This window comes from Anabrus simplex, chromosome 1, assembly GCF_040414725.1.
Source record: "Anabrus simplex isolate iqAnaSimp1 chromosome 1, ASM4041472v1, whole genome shotgun sequence".
In the NCBI taxonomy this organism is placed as follows: domain Eukaryota; kingdom Metazoa; phylum Arthropoda; class Insecta; order Orthoptera; family Tettigoniidae; genus Anabrus; species Anabrus simplex.
The window spans coordinates 1,334,349,688-1,334,362,149 of NC_090265.1; the positions used below are offsets into that span (position 1 = coordinate 1,334,349,688).

At 39.3% G+C, this 12,462-nt stretch overlaps 1 protein-coding gene across 1 annotated transcript in view; it reads right to left on the bottom strand.

The window, feature by feature from the left end:
- The window catches only part of LOC136858828 (tubulin polyglutamylase TTLL5), a 463,915-nt gene that overhangs the window by 29,521 nt on the left and 421,932 nt on the right, over window positions 1-12,462 (bottom strand). The window contains exon 12 of the mRNA XM_067138637.2: window positions 1,859-2,025. Within this exon, the coding sequence (XP_066994738.1) occupies window positions 1,859-2,025 (167 nt within the window). The remainder of the gene's footprint in view (window positions 1-1,858; window positions 2,026-12,462) is intronic.

The following is a 12,462-nucleotide window of genomic DNA, read 5'->3' on the forward strand; positions in this document are numbered from 1 at the left end:
TTAGTTAAAAAGTTATATATGGGACATGTTTCGCTCCCTTTGGCTGATGATGCTCTATAAGGGAGCGAAACATGTCCCATATATAACTTTTTAACTAATGAAGTTATTTTAAATGTAACAACATTATAATGTATTGAACAGGTGGATTCATAATAAAACTTTATTATTGTATATCAACAGATTTCAATACGGATTAAAACATGAGATTAGTCGCTTGCGATGATGAATCAGTCAGGCAGGACATGTTCTTTTATATATAGATATTGTTTACATTGCATAAACTTGTCAATATTTGTGAACTGGTGATTCTATGAACAAGTGTGACAAATTATATAAATGGTGAAGTTCGTTATTGAAACTTTAATAAATTTGAGGAAGGTTTCAGTACCTTACTAACACAGCTCTGTTTCCTCTGTTTACCTGAACTGATTTCAGGTCATGGGGCTTGTTCGTAGCTTGCTAACACACACCTGTCCATAAGGGAAGTAGGGAAGGTAGAGTTGGGGAGAAGGTTTCTGTTCCATGGAGAGAGGGGGAGGGGGATAGATTATATGTAGAAATAACCTAGTTGTCTTTAAATGCAATAGAAAATGAATGAATGCATAATGATGATTTTTGGAAGAAATTAACAATTTCTTAACTAACCAACTACCTAAAGGGATTTTTGTACTGGAGCAGATACATCAATGATGTAATACGCCTCTATGACAATGATGTTACAATGTGCAGCACTTATCAACTTATTAAGACACACTGAATTCCTTACACAGGTCAATCAAATTTGCAATGGAATCAGAAACTACCAAAATGAACAATATTTTAGATGTCATAATCAAAAGAAACAATAATCTGTCATACAAAATTTATAGGAAACCCACTCAGACTTCACACAATAGACAACAATTTCAACTACCTCAACGTGCACAAATTAGCAAGACCAAATAAAATGATAAACAGAGCAATATCCATACCAATGGACATAACAGATTTCAACAATGAAATATAGATGACAAAGCAAATCATGAAAGATGAAATAATTTTCATAATATGTCCAACATCAACATCATGAAAAAAAAAAAAAAAAAAAAAAAAAAAAAAATCATAAACAATGATAGACAATGGATGATAGAACGACTCCATTTTGGTGGATGGAATCAAGAAGTCATGGTAGTCCTGCAGAGAAGAAATAACTATGTCATCATGAGAAAATAAAATAGGGTGCATGATTTTATTTCCATAAATCATTTTCTCTTCCTTCTGCAGTGTTCAGAATTTTAATTAATGTTTTCTCATTAAAATTATTCACCATTTCTTTATTTACAGCCTCTCTTTATAGGTCTAATATGTCCAGCATCAACATCTTCCAAAAACATATCTTCCCATCCACCAAAATGGCATGTAAGTGTAATGATTGTAGGATAATAAGGATAATAAATTGTTGTTTCCAGGGTGTGGTTTTCCCCACATTTTGTTGTTGTTTCCTTATAGAAAACATTAATTAAAATTCTGAACACTGCAGAAGGAAGAGAAAATGATTTATGGAAATAAAATCATGCACCCTATTTTATTTTCTCATGATGACATAGTTATTTCTTTTCTGCAGGACTACCATGACTTTGTGATTCCGTCCACCAAAATGGAGTCGTTCTATCATCCATTGTATATCAATGTTTATGATTTTTTAAAAATGATGTTGATGTTGGATGTATTATGAAAATTATTTCATCTTCTAAGCCTAAAAACATATCCATGATTCGATGTTTCTCTGTGTAGCTGAAAAAATAGTACATTTTAAAAAGTTGCTGATGATGTTCAGAGATATCAAATAGTATTTGATCAATTTATAAATATTACTTACCGTGCTACAGATATGAACTGTTGGAATAGCTGGCTGGGGACATAATTGGGACGGTCCAGTCCTTCAGTGTACAGCTCTGTTTCACGGTTGTACAGATAGATGAAGTCATTCAGCTGTTTAGCAACCACCGCTACACGATCCTTTCCTATCAATTTCCGGCTAGGGATCTGCAAAAGCCACTTATGATTAGAATTGTTGTATATACAGCTTATAAGAAAGTCAATTGGACTGAGAAAACATTTTTTTCTGATTTCATTTAATTTCTTGATATGATTTAAATATTAATTAGTTCAACACCAACATTCAAAATATCAATCCCACACCTTAACTAACTTCTTTACTGTCACAAAGTGATGAGTTGAACCCAAAGATCATCAAAATCTGTGTTCTTTAAAAATTGTCAGAACAATGATATATATATATATATATATTTATTTTACAACTTGCTTTATGTTGCACCGACACAGAGAGGTCTTATGGCGATGATGGAACAGAAAAGGCCTAAGAGTGGGATGGAATCAGTCGTGACCTTAATTAAGGTACAGTCCCAGTATTTGCCTGGTGTGAAAATGGGAAACCACAAAAAACCATCTTCAAGGTGCTGACAGTGGGGCTCGAACCCACTATCTCCTGGATGCAAGCTAACAGCTGCATGCCTCTAACCGCATGGCCAACTCGCCCAGTGTGTTTGAAAAATTAATGGTCATCAGAGTGATACCGCCACGGCATTATTCAATGCTACATATGGAATAAATATTGTATGGGAAAAGCTCAGCATCAAGGATCTAAGGACAATGGAAGCAGTCAAGTCAAGCTATTTGAAAGTTGCTGCCCTAGGTATCATAAAACATCATCATCATCATGGTTCATTTCCCGTTTCCTGGGTACTGTTAATGAGCCTCTTCCACTTCTTCATCTCTATATACAACTTGTCATGGAGAACATCATCCACTGTTCATCCTCTAGCAACTAGATCGGGATTTAGATCTTCCCCTCTACCTGTTTTTCCAAATTTATTCTGGCTGTTCTTGTAGGCTCCATCCTCATCACATGCCTGTACCACCGTAGTTTGGATGTGCCAATTCTGTCTAATAGGGATGTCTTTATTCCAGCTTATTTCCTCACCTCCTCATTTCTTAACTTGTCCATCTTGGTCTTCTGGATGGTGGATCTAAGAAATTTCATCTCTGATGCTTGCAGTCTTGATGAATTTCTGGGTGCACACTTCAAAACCATAGGTCAATATAGCTGTTAAACGTCATCAGTTTGGCCGGTTTTGGAATCACGTCATCCCATAAAAGTGTTCTTACTTGTTGGTAGAATTCGGATCCCTTTTGTACCCTGTTTGTAATTTCTTTCTGACCAAATTATTAGTGGAGATTACACTTCCAAGGTAAGGAAAACTATCCACACACTCTAGCTGGTGGTCTCCTAGTTTTACACTTGCTGGATGCCCTTCTCTGTTGACTGCCATCACCACTGTCTTGGTCTCGCTGATGTTGAGGTTATATACCTGGAACTGGGATTTCCATAAGTTGAGTCTAGTCTGTACTTCCTCTTCTGTTTCACCCCAAATCATGATATCATCAGCAAAGGCCACTGCATTCAGTTCACCTAACTTTTCCTTGACTCTTCATTATATTGTCCATAACAGTGATGAATAGTATTGGAGACAATGCACTTCCTTGCTGAACTCCACTCTTGGTCTCAAACCATGATGATCGACTTTGCCTAGTTTGTACACAGCTAGTACTGCCAGTACTCTTTTTACAACATCTGAATTTTCCTTATCAGGTTCTTGCCTTTCTCCCAATACTTTTCCATCAGCATGCGGGTGGTAAAAATGAGATCCATTGTTGATCTGTTACTTCTGAATCCATATTGCTCCTCCTCTAACTGTGGTTCAATGATGGTTCTCAATCTCCTTTCTATGATCTACTCTAGAATTTTTAACCTATGAGACAGCAGTGTTATTCCTCTATAGTTGGTGGGTTTCCATCTGCTGCCTTTCTTAAATAGGGGAATTATAACGCCCTTGCTCCAATCTGCAGGTATTTTGTTGTCTGTCCATACAGCATTTAGTACTCTGTGCAGCCTTTGTATACCCTGGATGCCTGCTGCCTTTATCATGTCCACATTCACTTCATCTGCACCTGAAGATTTTCCTTTAGGCATAGATTTTAAGGCTGTCAAAATGGTTCTTCAGGACTTCTCTCATGTCCATTTACATTTTCATCTTCAAGTGCCTTTATGGTATTCATTGGCTTCCTTTTACCTCTGCTGTCTTCCTCCAGTTTCTGAGTGAATATATTCCATGCCTTGGTCTTTGCTTCTGTAACTGTTCTTTTAACTTCCAGTTTCTTATTTAAGTATAATTGTTCAAGGTTTCTGATCTTTGCCTCATTTCTAGTAAGATCTGGTTTATTTCTCTCCCGATCCCTTTATTTCCACAAGAGATTACTTTCCCTGATTGCTGCACTCATTCTTTCATTCCACCAAGGTGTTTCCTTCTTCCTTGTTTTCATACTTGTCTTTCCAAAAACTTCAGTTGCTTCCTTAACCAATGTGTCCCTTAGTCTGGTCCATTCTGCCTCTCCATTTTTCCTTTCCTCTCTTGGTAACAGGGTTTTTATCTGGTTCTGATACTCAATTCTCTTATCTGTTTTCTGGAGTTCCCATACTTTGATTTTTAGCATTTTCCTATTCTGTACTTTGGCACGTAGAAGTTTCTCAGGTCCACTACTAATAGACAATGGTCACTGTCAAGACTCTCACTGGGTATTACTCTGACATCTGTTACCATTCTGCTCCTTTCTTCATCTGAGATGACATAATAAATTACAGTCTTTTGTAGTCCATCCCAACTGTATCATGTTATCTTATGGCGCTGTCTCTTCTTGAACCAACTATTTTTCACCACCAACCCATTCCTCATACAGAAGTCAAGGAGATGTTCACCTTCTATATTTCTTCCACCATATCATGAGGTCCCATTACGTTCTCATATCCTGTTCTATCTGTCCCAATCTGTTCATTCAGATCTCCTATGATTGCTCTTTCTTTACTAATAACTTTTTCCAAATCATCAAGAAATTGGTTCTTATCCTCTTGACAACATCCAGTTTGAGGTGTATACACCTGTACCAAAGTGAATTTTTCTTTCCCTAAATGCACACTTACCTTTATTATTCTCTCACTAACATACTAAATGTCAGCGACTCCTACTAGATCTTTACTCATGATGAAACCAACACCATTCCTCATCTCTTTGTCATTTCCATGCCAATACAGTATATACCGTTTTCTTAATTTTATTCCTTTCCCTCTCCATTTGGTGTCACTTAGCTCCAGTATCATTAATTTCCTCCTTTCCATGAGGTCCACTAGTTCTTCACATTTTCCTGTGAGACTGAGTAAGCTGATGGTATCAATCCGTTTTAGTCTCCTCCAGGAATTTTGCATTTTTGCAAGACTCTGTCTATCATCAGGCCATAAACCATCATCCCTGATATGAGTCTGTTCATGCTGGCATCTAAATTTAGTTGATAAATGCGTTCCAAGGCAACTAAAAATAAGCTCTTTTACTGGCTTGCTAGACCTTACGTAACTGAGGATTTTCTTTTGGGGTTTACTCCCTTAGCCCTTGAGGATCCCTCCTCAGCCCACAAGGTAGTGGGTTTCATCTGTACTGCCCCCAGAGGAATGGGTTGCCTCTTCTGCCAGCTCCACTGTACTGAATCATATTCTCCGCTTTTGCTGCCGTTGAGGTCTTCACTCGTTACACTGAACTGGGTCCCTTTACCAGATGTTACACACAGGGTCAGTGTGCTCTGGGACTCACATAGGCAGGGGTGCCACTCCCTGGGCAGTGCTGCCTTTAAGAGGGATCCTACCTGTTGCCAAATAAGTATCACCGGGCGAGTTGGCCGTGCGCGTAGAGGCGCGCGGCTGTGAGCTTGCATCCGGGAGATCGTGGGTTCGAGCCCCACTGTCGGCAGCCCTGAAAATGGTTTTCCGTGGTTTCCCATTTTCACACCAGGCAAATGCTGGGGCTGTACCTTAATTAAGGCCACGGCCGCTTCCTTCCAACTCCTAGGCCTTTCCCATCCCATCGTCACCATAAGACCTATCTGTGTCGGTGCGACGTAAAGCAAGTAGCAAAAAAAAAAAATAAGTATCCCAAAACATACAAGATCAAAACTAGCCTATGAACTAGTCAAATTGTCTTTCTTTGTAGAAGACCTGTGGATGAAGTTTACCCTTTCCTACATGGACAACTGCACAAAAGAAAGAAGAAAAGAACTGAAATGTGACCCAGCTTCTAAACGATGGAGGCCATGATGAACAGATCATGGTCCGACACTAATCAAGAACTTCGACATCTTGTGAACTTGTTGGCAGTACATGGATACCACCATAAAATTAGCATGACCCTGGCAGCAAATGCATATGTGAAGTGTGCGATCAACTCTGTGATTGTTACCATGTTACTACATGTAAAAATCAAGTAACATTCCTAGTGGTTATTTTTCTTGTGATCAGAATGTCAAAGTGTACATGGTGTAGTAGCACCATGCATTATGCACAACTTGTGCACATATCAACAAATTAATTATTCTTGACTTTTAGTGAGGAGGCATGATTAAATATCCTTTTAGTAAGTCTTTCATTGTCCATGACCATAAAACTTCAATCTAATTTAGAAATTCTCTCTTTGTTTGCTTCACGATTTAATCTGGATCATTGGATGGTTTCCCTTATGTATGCGAAATTATTTACCTGAGGAATTTTTCCAAACCGAGTTACCAGAGGTTGTTTGTCATAAGTATCGAGGAGATCTTTACATGTATCGGGTTTTCTCACATGGGATTTGGAGTTCAGTTTTACATACAATTGCATGAAGTTTTTCCAGGGACTGAATTGCTCTCATTTATTGTTGGATAGAATCACCAGATCATCTGCAAAGTCCAAACATTTGATATGAATTTTATCTTTAACTAACCTGTTTCCTTTTCCCAGGTTCGGAAAAAATTTCTCTGGCACAAGATTGAACAATAATGGAAATAAGCCATCTCCTTGTCTGACTCATATCTTAACCCTCTCGGAGCCAGGCAGTAGTGCGAGTGCCTGCCCTTTAATTTGCTAAAGCCAATCAGGTCAGCCTTTAAAAATCTAGTTGAAAGTTGCCAGTGCTTATATCAGCCAGTATAAAATTTTATGATGTACACAATTTTGTGGCAAACTATAGTCACCTGCATACCTTTGTGACAACCTATAGTGAAGAAATTACAAGAGTTATTGTGTGCCTGACCTTTCTTTGGAAGTTTTAAGGCGGGGTTATAGCTTTCACAAGAGTGGTTTCCTGTGTTTAGAAATACCTCTAACCAGTCAGTAAGAGATTGCTCCTTGTAGTGAGTGGAAAGTGAAAGCAAAATGGTAAGTAGTTCATGTGATACTTTTTCAGCTCGTGTTGAAGATAATAAATTAATGGAGTATTCGACAGTGTGAAGTTAATGCAAATGATTTGTTATCAGATAGCGATAAGAAATTATACAAGAAACACCCCCCCCCCCCAGAGCACCACAGCTAAAGAAGAGATGTTTATTTGTTTCTAACAGCATTAAAGCTACCATGAATGTGGTGGTAGATGAAACTGGCGATGATGAAGATAATGATGATGTCTCTGGACAACATTTTATGGAAATTTCTCCCCAATGAACCTGACAACATTCCACAACCTCCTGTCTCCTCCACAGAATTGACCGGACCTAAACATGCCCTTCCATCTGATTCTCCACCCATATCATACTTCACTTTATTTTTCACTTTCTCTCTGCTAAACCTTATAGTCACATAGACTAATTGCTAGGCTGGGTAACTCCTTACATGTAATGAACTGTCACCAAATTCCTGATCTTGATGTTGAAGACGTATAACAATTATTGAAACAAATGCATTCATTGCTGTCATCCTGCATATGGGACTAACAAGAAAACCATTTTAACGCTCAGGCTTGATCAGACAGACTAGGCTATGCATCTTCTCTGCGTCCTCACGGAATGGCGAATTGGACGACAGAAGGTGAAAATCTTCTAGATCTTCGTATGAGGAACAATATCGTTGTAAGTAACACTTGGTTCAAGAAAAGGGACACACATATGATCACAAGATATAGTTGTGACGATCAGTATGGAACTGTGATTGATTATATACCGGCCGACCAAGAAGTTTGAAAGATTGTAAATTATGTCAAAGTAATTCCTAGTGAAAATTTGGATGGAGACCACAGGCTGTTGGTTGCAGATATCACAAAGAGAATACCTCCTAAAGTCTAAAACAAAAGAACACCAAAAATAAAAACTTGGAGACTTTCTGAACCAAGGGTGAAGGAAATGTTTTGAATAATGTTCGGAAGATGTTACCAAAAGAAAATCTGAGATCTGCAAATGAGGAATGGGATAACCTGAGGAGAGTATTGGTGAAGACAGCTGAGAGAGTATGTGGAAGGCAGAGCCAAATAAGAAAATCCAAAGAAACAGCATGGGGGAATGAGGATGTAAAAGCTGCCATCAAGGCTAGAAATGGTGCAAGAAGAGCTTTGTATTGTGCCAGAGTGCAAGGAAATCCAATTGAAATTAAGGATATAGTATCATTTTACAGAGAAAAAATATTACAGGTCAAAAGAATAGTTGACAATGAGAAAACAAAATGCAAAGAAGATCTTGCCAATAGAATACGGCAAGACAAATACAAGAAGCTCCTGTATAGCATGTTAAAAACAAAAGAAATGATAACAGTACTATCAACACAGTAGAGCTCCCAAACGGAGGTGTAACTAGAAATGAAAATTAAATTTTACAGGAGTTTAGTAGATATTTCAATCATTTACTGAACTGTAATACAAGTGACGACAACAAGATGACCCTCTAAACCCTATAAATTATAATGTAGAAAGTTTGACCTGGCTGGAAGTAGAGACAACAATATGTACAATGAAAAACAACAAGTCTGCAGGACTGGATGAGTTCAGTGTGGACATGATCAAAGCACTTGGAGAACCTGAAATACAATGGTTGTAAAGAGTACTAAATAAAATTTGGGAAGAAAATGAAATCCTCAGTGAGAGGAGGCAAGGAGTAATTATTCCACTATTTAAGAAAGGTGACCAAAAGAAGTGTATCAACTATAGAGGCGTAACCCTTCTATCTCATGGGTTAAAAATATATGAAACCATCCTGGAGAGAAAAATCAGAAAATCTGTTGAACCTAAACTTGAGGAAGAATAACATGGATTTAGAGCAAACAGATCAATGCTCCACCTCATTTTTTCAACAAGAATGCTCTTGATATAGATGTTGATTCCCATAGGGAACCTGAAATATTTGTCCCAAATGAGTAAATTTATAATACCAATATAAATGGTCAGTTATTAGACATTATAAATTTTCCAGCTAACTTATTCCTGATTGCCAGTGTTTCGCCCCCGTGTGCTAAGTTGGGCTCATCAGTTGGTACATAGTACACCCACCAAGACGCATGGCAAGTGCATACTGTGGAGGCCACTGTGTAGGCTACTTGGAGCCACCAGCAGTGCCACATATGGAAATGTCTGAGACGTAAAGAAGTGCCAGATGAGATTATAGCTAGAGTAAAACAACTATATCGAGAGACAAAGAGCTTTGTGCAAATTTAAGGAGGCAGGTTTTAGAAACCAAGAGTGGAGTCCAACAAGGAAGTTGTCTATCACCACTTCTCTTCATTACTATAATGGATGAGGTTATAAAAGCAGTGAAAATGAAGGATGAGACAACAAATGCACTTGTATTTGCTGATGACATTATGCTATGGGGTGAGACAGAAGCAAAGTTCAAGCTAAATTAGATCTTTGGCAAGAAGAATTTGAAAGAATGGGAATGATCATCAGCCAAACTAAAACTGTTGGTTTAGTGATGATTCGAAATCCTGAAGCAGTCCACCTGTGAGTGCAAAATGAAGTAGACATTATCAATAACTTCAAATACTTACAGAGCTTTGTTTCTTCTGACAATACTATAAACCAAGAAATAGGCAATAGAATACAAACTGCATCAAAATTCTGCCACTCTGTTTGTCAATTAGTTTGGAATGAATCATTTCCCCAAGCTTGCAAGCTCACGCTGTACAAAACATATGTTGTTCCTATTCTAATATACAGACATTGACTAGATCTACACAAAGTCACCTACAGACCACTGAAATGAAGTTCCTTTGGTCATGTCTTTAAAAGACAAGGAAGCCTTAGAACTAAGCAGATTACAATGGTATGGACATATGAAAAGGATGGCTCCAATTAGGATCCCAAGAGCATACTATGAAAGAAATGTTGTTGGTAAGAGGCCCAGAGGGAGGCCTCGTGATAGTTGGGAAAAGCAAATTTTCAAAGACCTTGCCAAATGTGATGTAAATTGGCAGCAAAAGGTAGAACATCAGCTGTGGATGGACAGGACGAACTGGAAGAGGCTCGTAAATACCTACACCCAGCTTGCTGGAGCGGAAAATCGGTGATCATGATGATGATGATGACGACGAAAAAGAAAACCTACTATTGTTTCTTACTGAAATACCGTAGACATTTCATTATCCCTCTGTTTCGTGAAATGTTTTCAAGGAATAGGTTTCAGCTTCTTTTAAAACTTTTTCATTTAGTTGACAAGAGTAAGCTTTCTCCTCCTGCCTCTCCAAACTATGATCCCTGTGTTCGATTCCAACCTAATAATAATAATAATAATAATGTTATTTGTTTTACGTCCCACCAACTACTTTTACGGTCTTCTGAGACGCCGAGGTGCCGGAATTTAGTCCCGCAGGAGTTCTTGCACGTGCCAGTAAATCTACCGACACGAGGCTGTCGTATTTGAGCACCTTCAAATACCACCGGACTGAGCCAGGATCGAACCTGCCAAGTTGGGGTTAGAAGGCCAGCGCTTTAACCGTCTGAGCCACTCAGCCCAGCCGATTCCAACCTTTTGGAGACCATGCTAATAGGCTATTTAGACATCATTATACTCCTCATTAGCAACTATCCATAGACGAAAGTTTAGTTTGAACTAAATGCCATACACAACTACTCCAGTATTTGTCTAATAAGCACAATCACAAATAGGGGATACAATTTTGGATGTTGTGTGATGCAGTTAGTAAGTATTGTGTTGAGATTGTTTACATACTGAGGAGCAAAATCCATTGAAGACAAAAATGAAATAAATAATGGACTGGCCTACACTGTAGTGATAAATTCTCTGTCTCTAGGGAATTATTTTACGAAAGGTTTCCACATTTATGAAGATGATTATTTTACATCAATCCCCCTTGCAAAACATTTATATTCAGTTGGGACATTTATCACCGGCATTATACAAAGAAACAGGAAGGGACTACCAGCTGCTGTGAAAACGGCCCGTTCGACCTAAGATGGCGGCTAGAGTAGACACGCGCAAGCTTAGTGCTGCTGCAGTTTGTGTTGTTTGTGTGGTAATAATCAGAGTTGTTGCGCTTTACGGTTCTCTGCACGGGTCTATTCGAGTTAAGGAATCGGTGTGTGCAAGTGAAAAAGTGAGTTCTCCTTTTGCATGGCTACTAGCAGAGAGAAACTACTACATTCCGGCGTTCTCTCTGACTGGATGCGCCATTTTCCAGACTTATAGGCGCCTCCCTACTAGCTCTGAGCCGAACAAGCCTAGGCCTGGTCGCTCAGCGATTAGGGGCTTGCTTTGCCTCCTACTACTGGCTGGAGATGTTCACTTAAACCCCGGTCCCACCACTTGTGAAATGAAAACAGACATAAATATCTATTGTCAGAATGTGCAAAGCCTAAACAATAAGCTGTCTGATTGTGAACTATCCCTGCCAGACTTAAGAGAAGTTGACGTGATCGGACTTACTGAAACATGGCTCTCGTGGGCTAGTGACAGTGAACTACCACTCAGTGCTAATTACAGCATATTCCGTCGCGATCGCGCTACTCTAGGTGGTGGAGTGATGTTAGCAGTGAACAGTGCGTTACCGTGTAAACGGAGGACAGATCTCGAACGGAACTGTGAGTTAGTGTGGGTGGAGCTACTCTTTCCTCGACGCCCTGTACTTGTGGGATGTTACTACAGACCACCAAACAGCCCATTCTGTGACCTTGAACAGTGCCTGGACTCAGTCATTGCAGCTCTCCCTCATGGTGAAGTAATTTTAATGGGCGACTTTAACCTGTCTATAAAGTGGTCTTCTCCAACTACAGGACTGTCAGCTAACAACTGTGACACATACTTTATAGACAGTTTTATTAATGGCCTCGGACTGAAACAGTTTAATATGTACCCAACCCGTGGACCCAACACCCTGGACTTCATACTCTCCTCATTAGAACTTAAAACAATAACCCCAGGCAGAAACCTTTTCCTGTGCGACCACCAGTCCCTCGATGCTACACTCCTCCTTCCCCACCCCTCCTCAAAGCCACACAGCAGGACATCCTACCGCCCTACCTACATCTGGCGCCGTGCCGACTGGCCTGCAATGTGTCGTGCCCTGGAATGCCTTCCCTGGAGTCTGCTCGAAATAGCTGACATCGAATC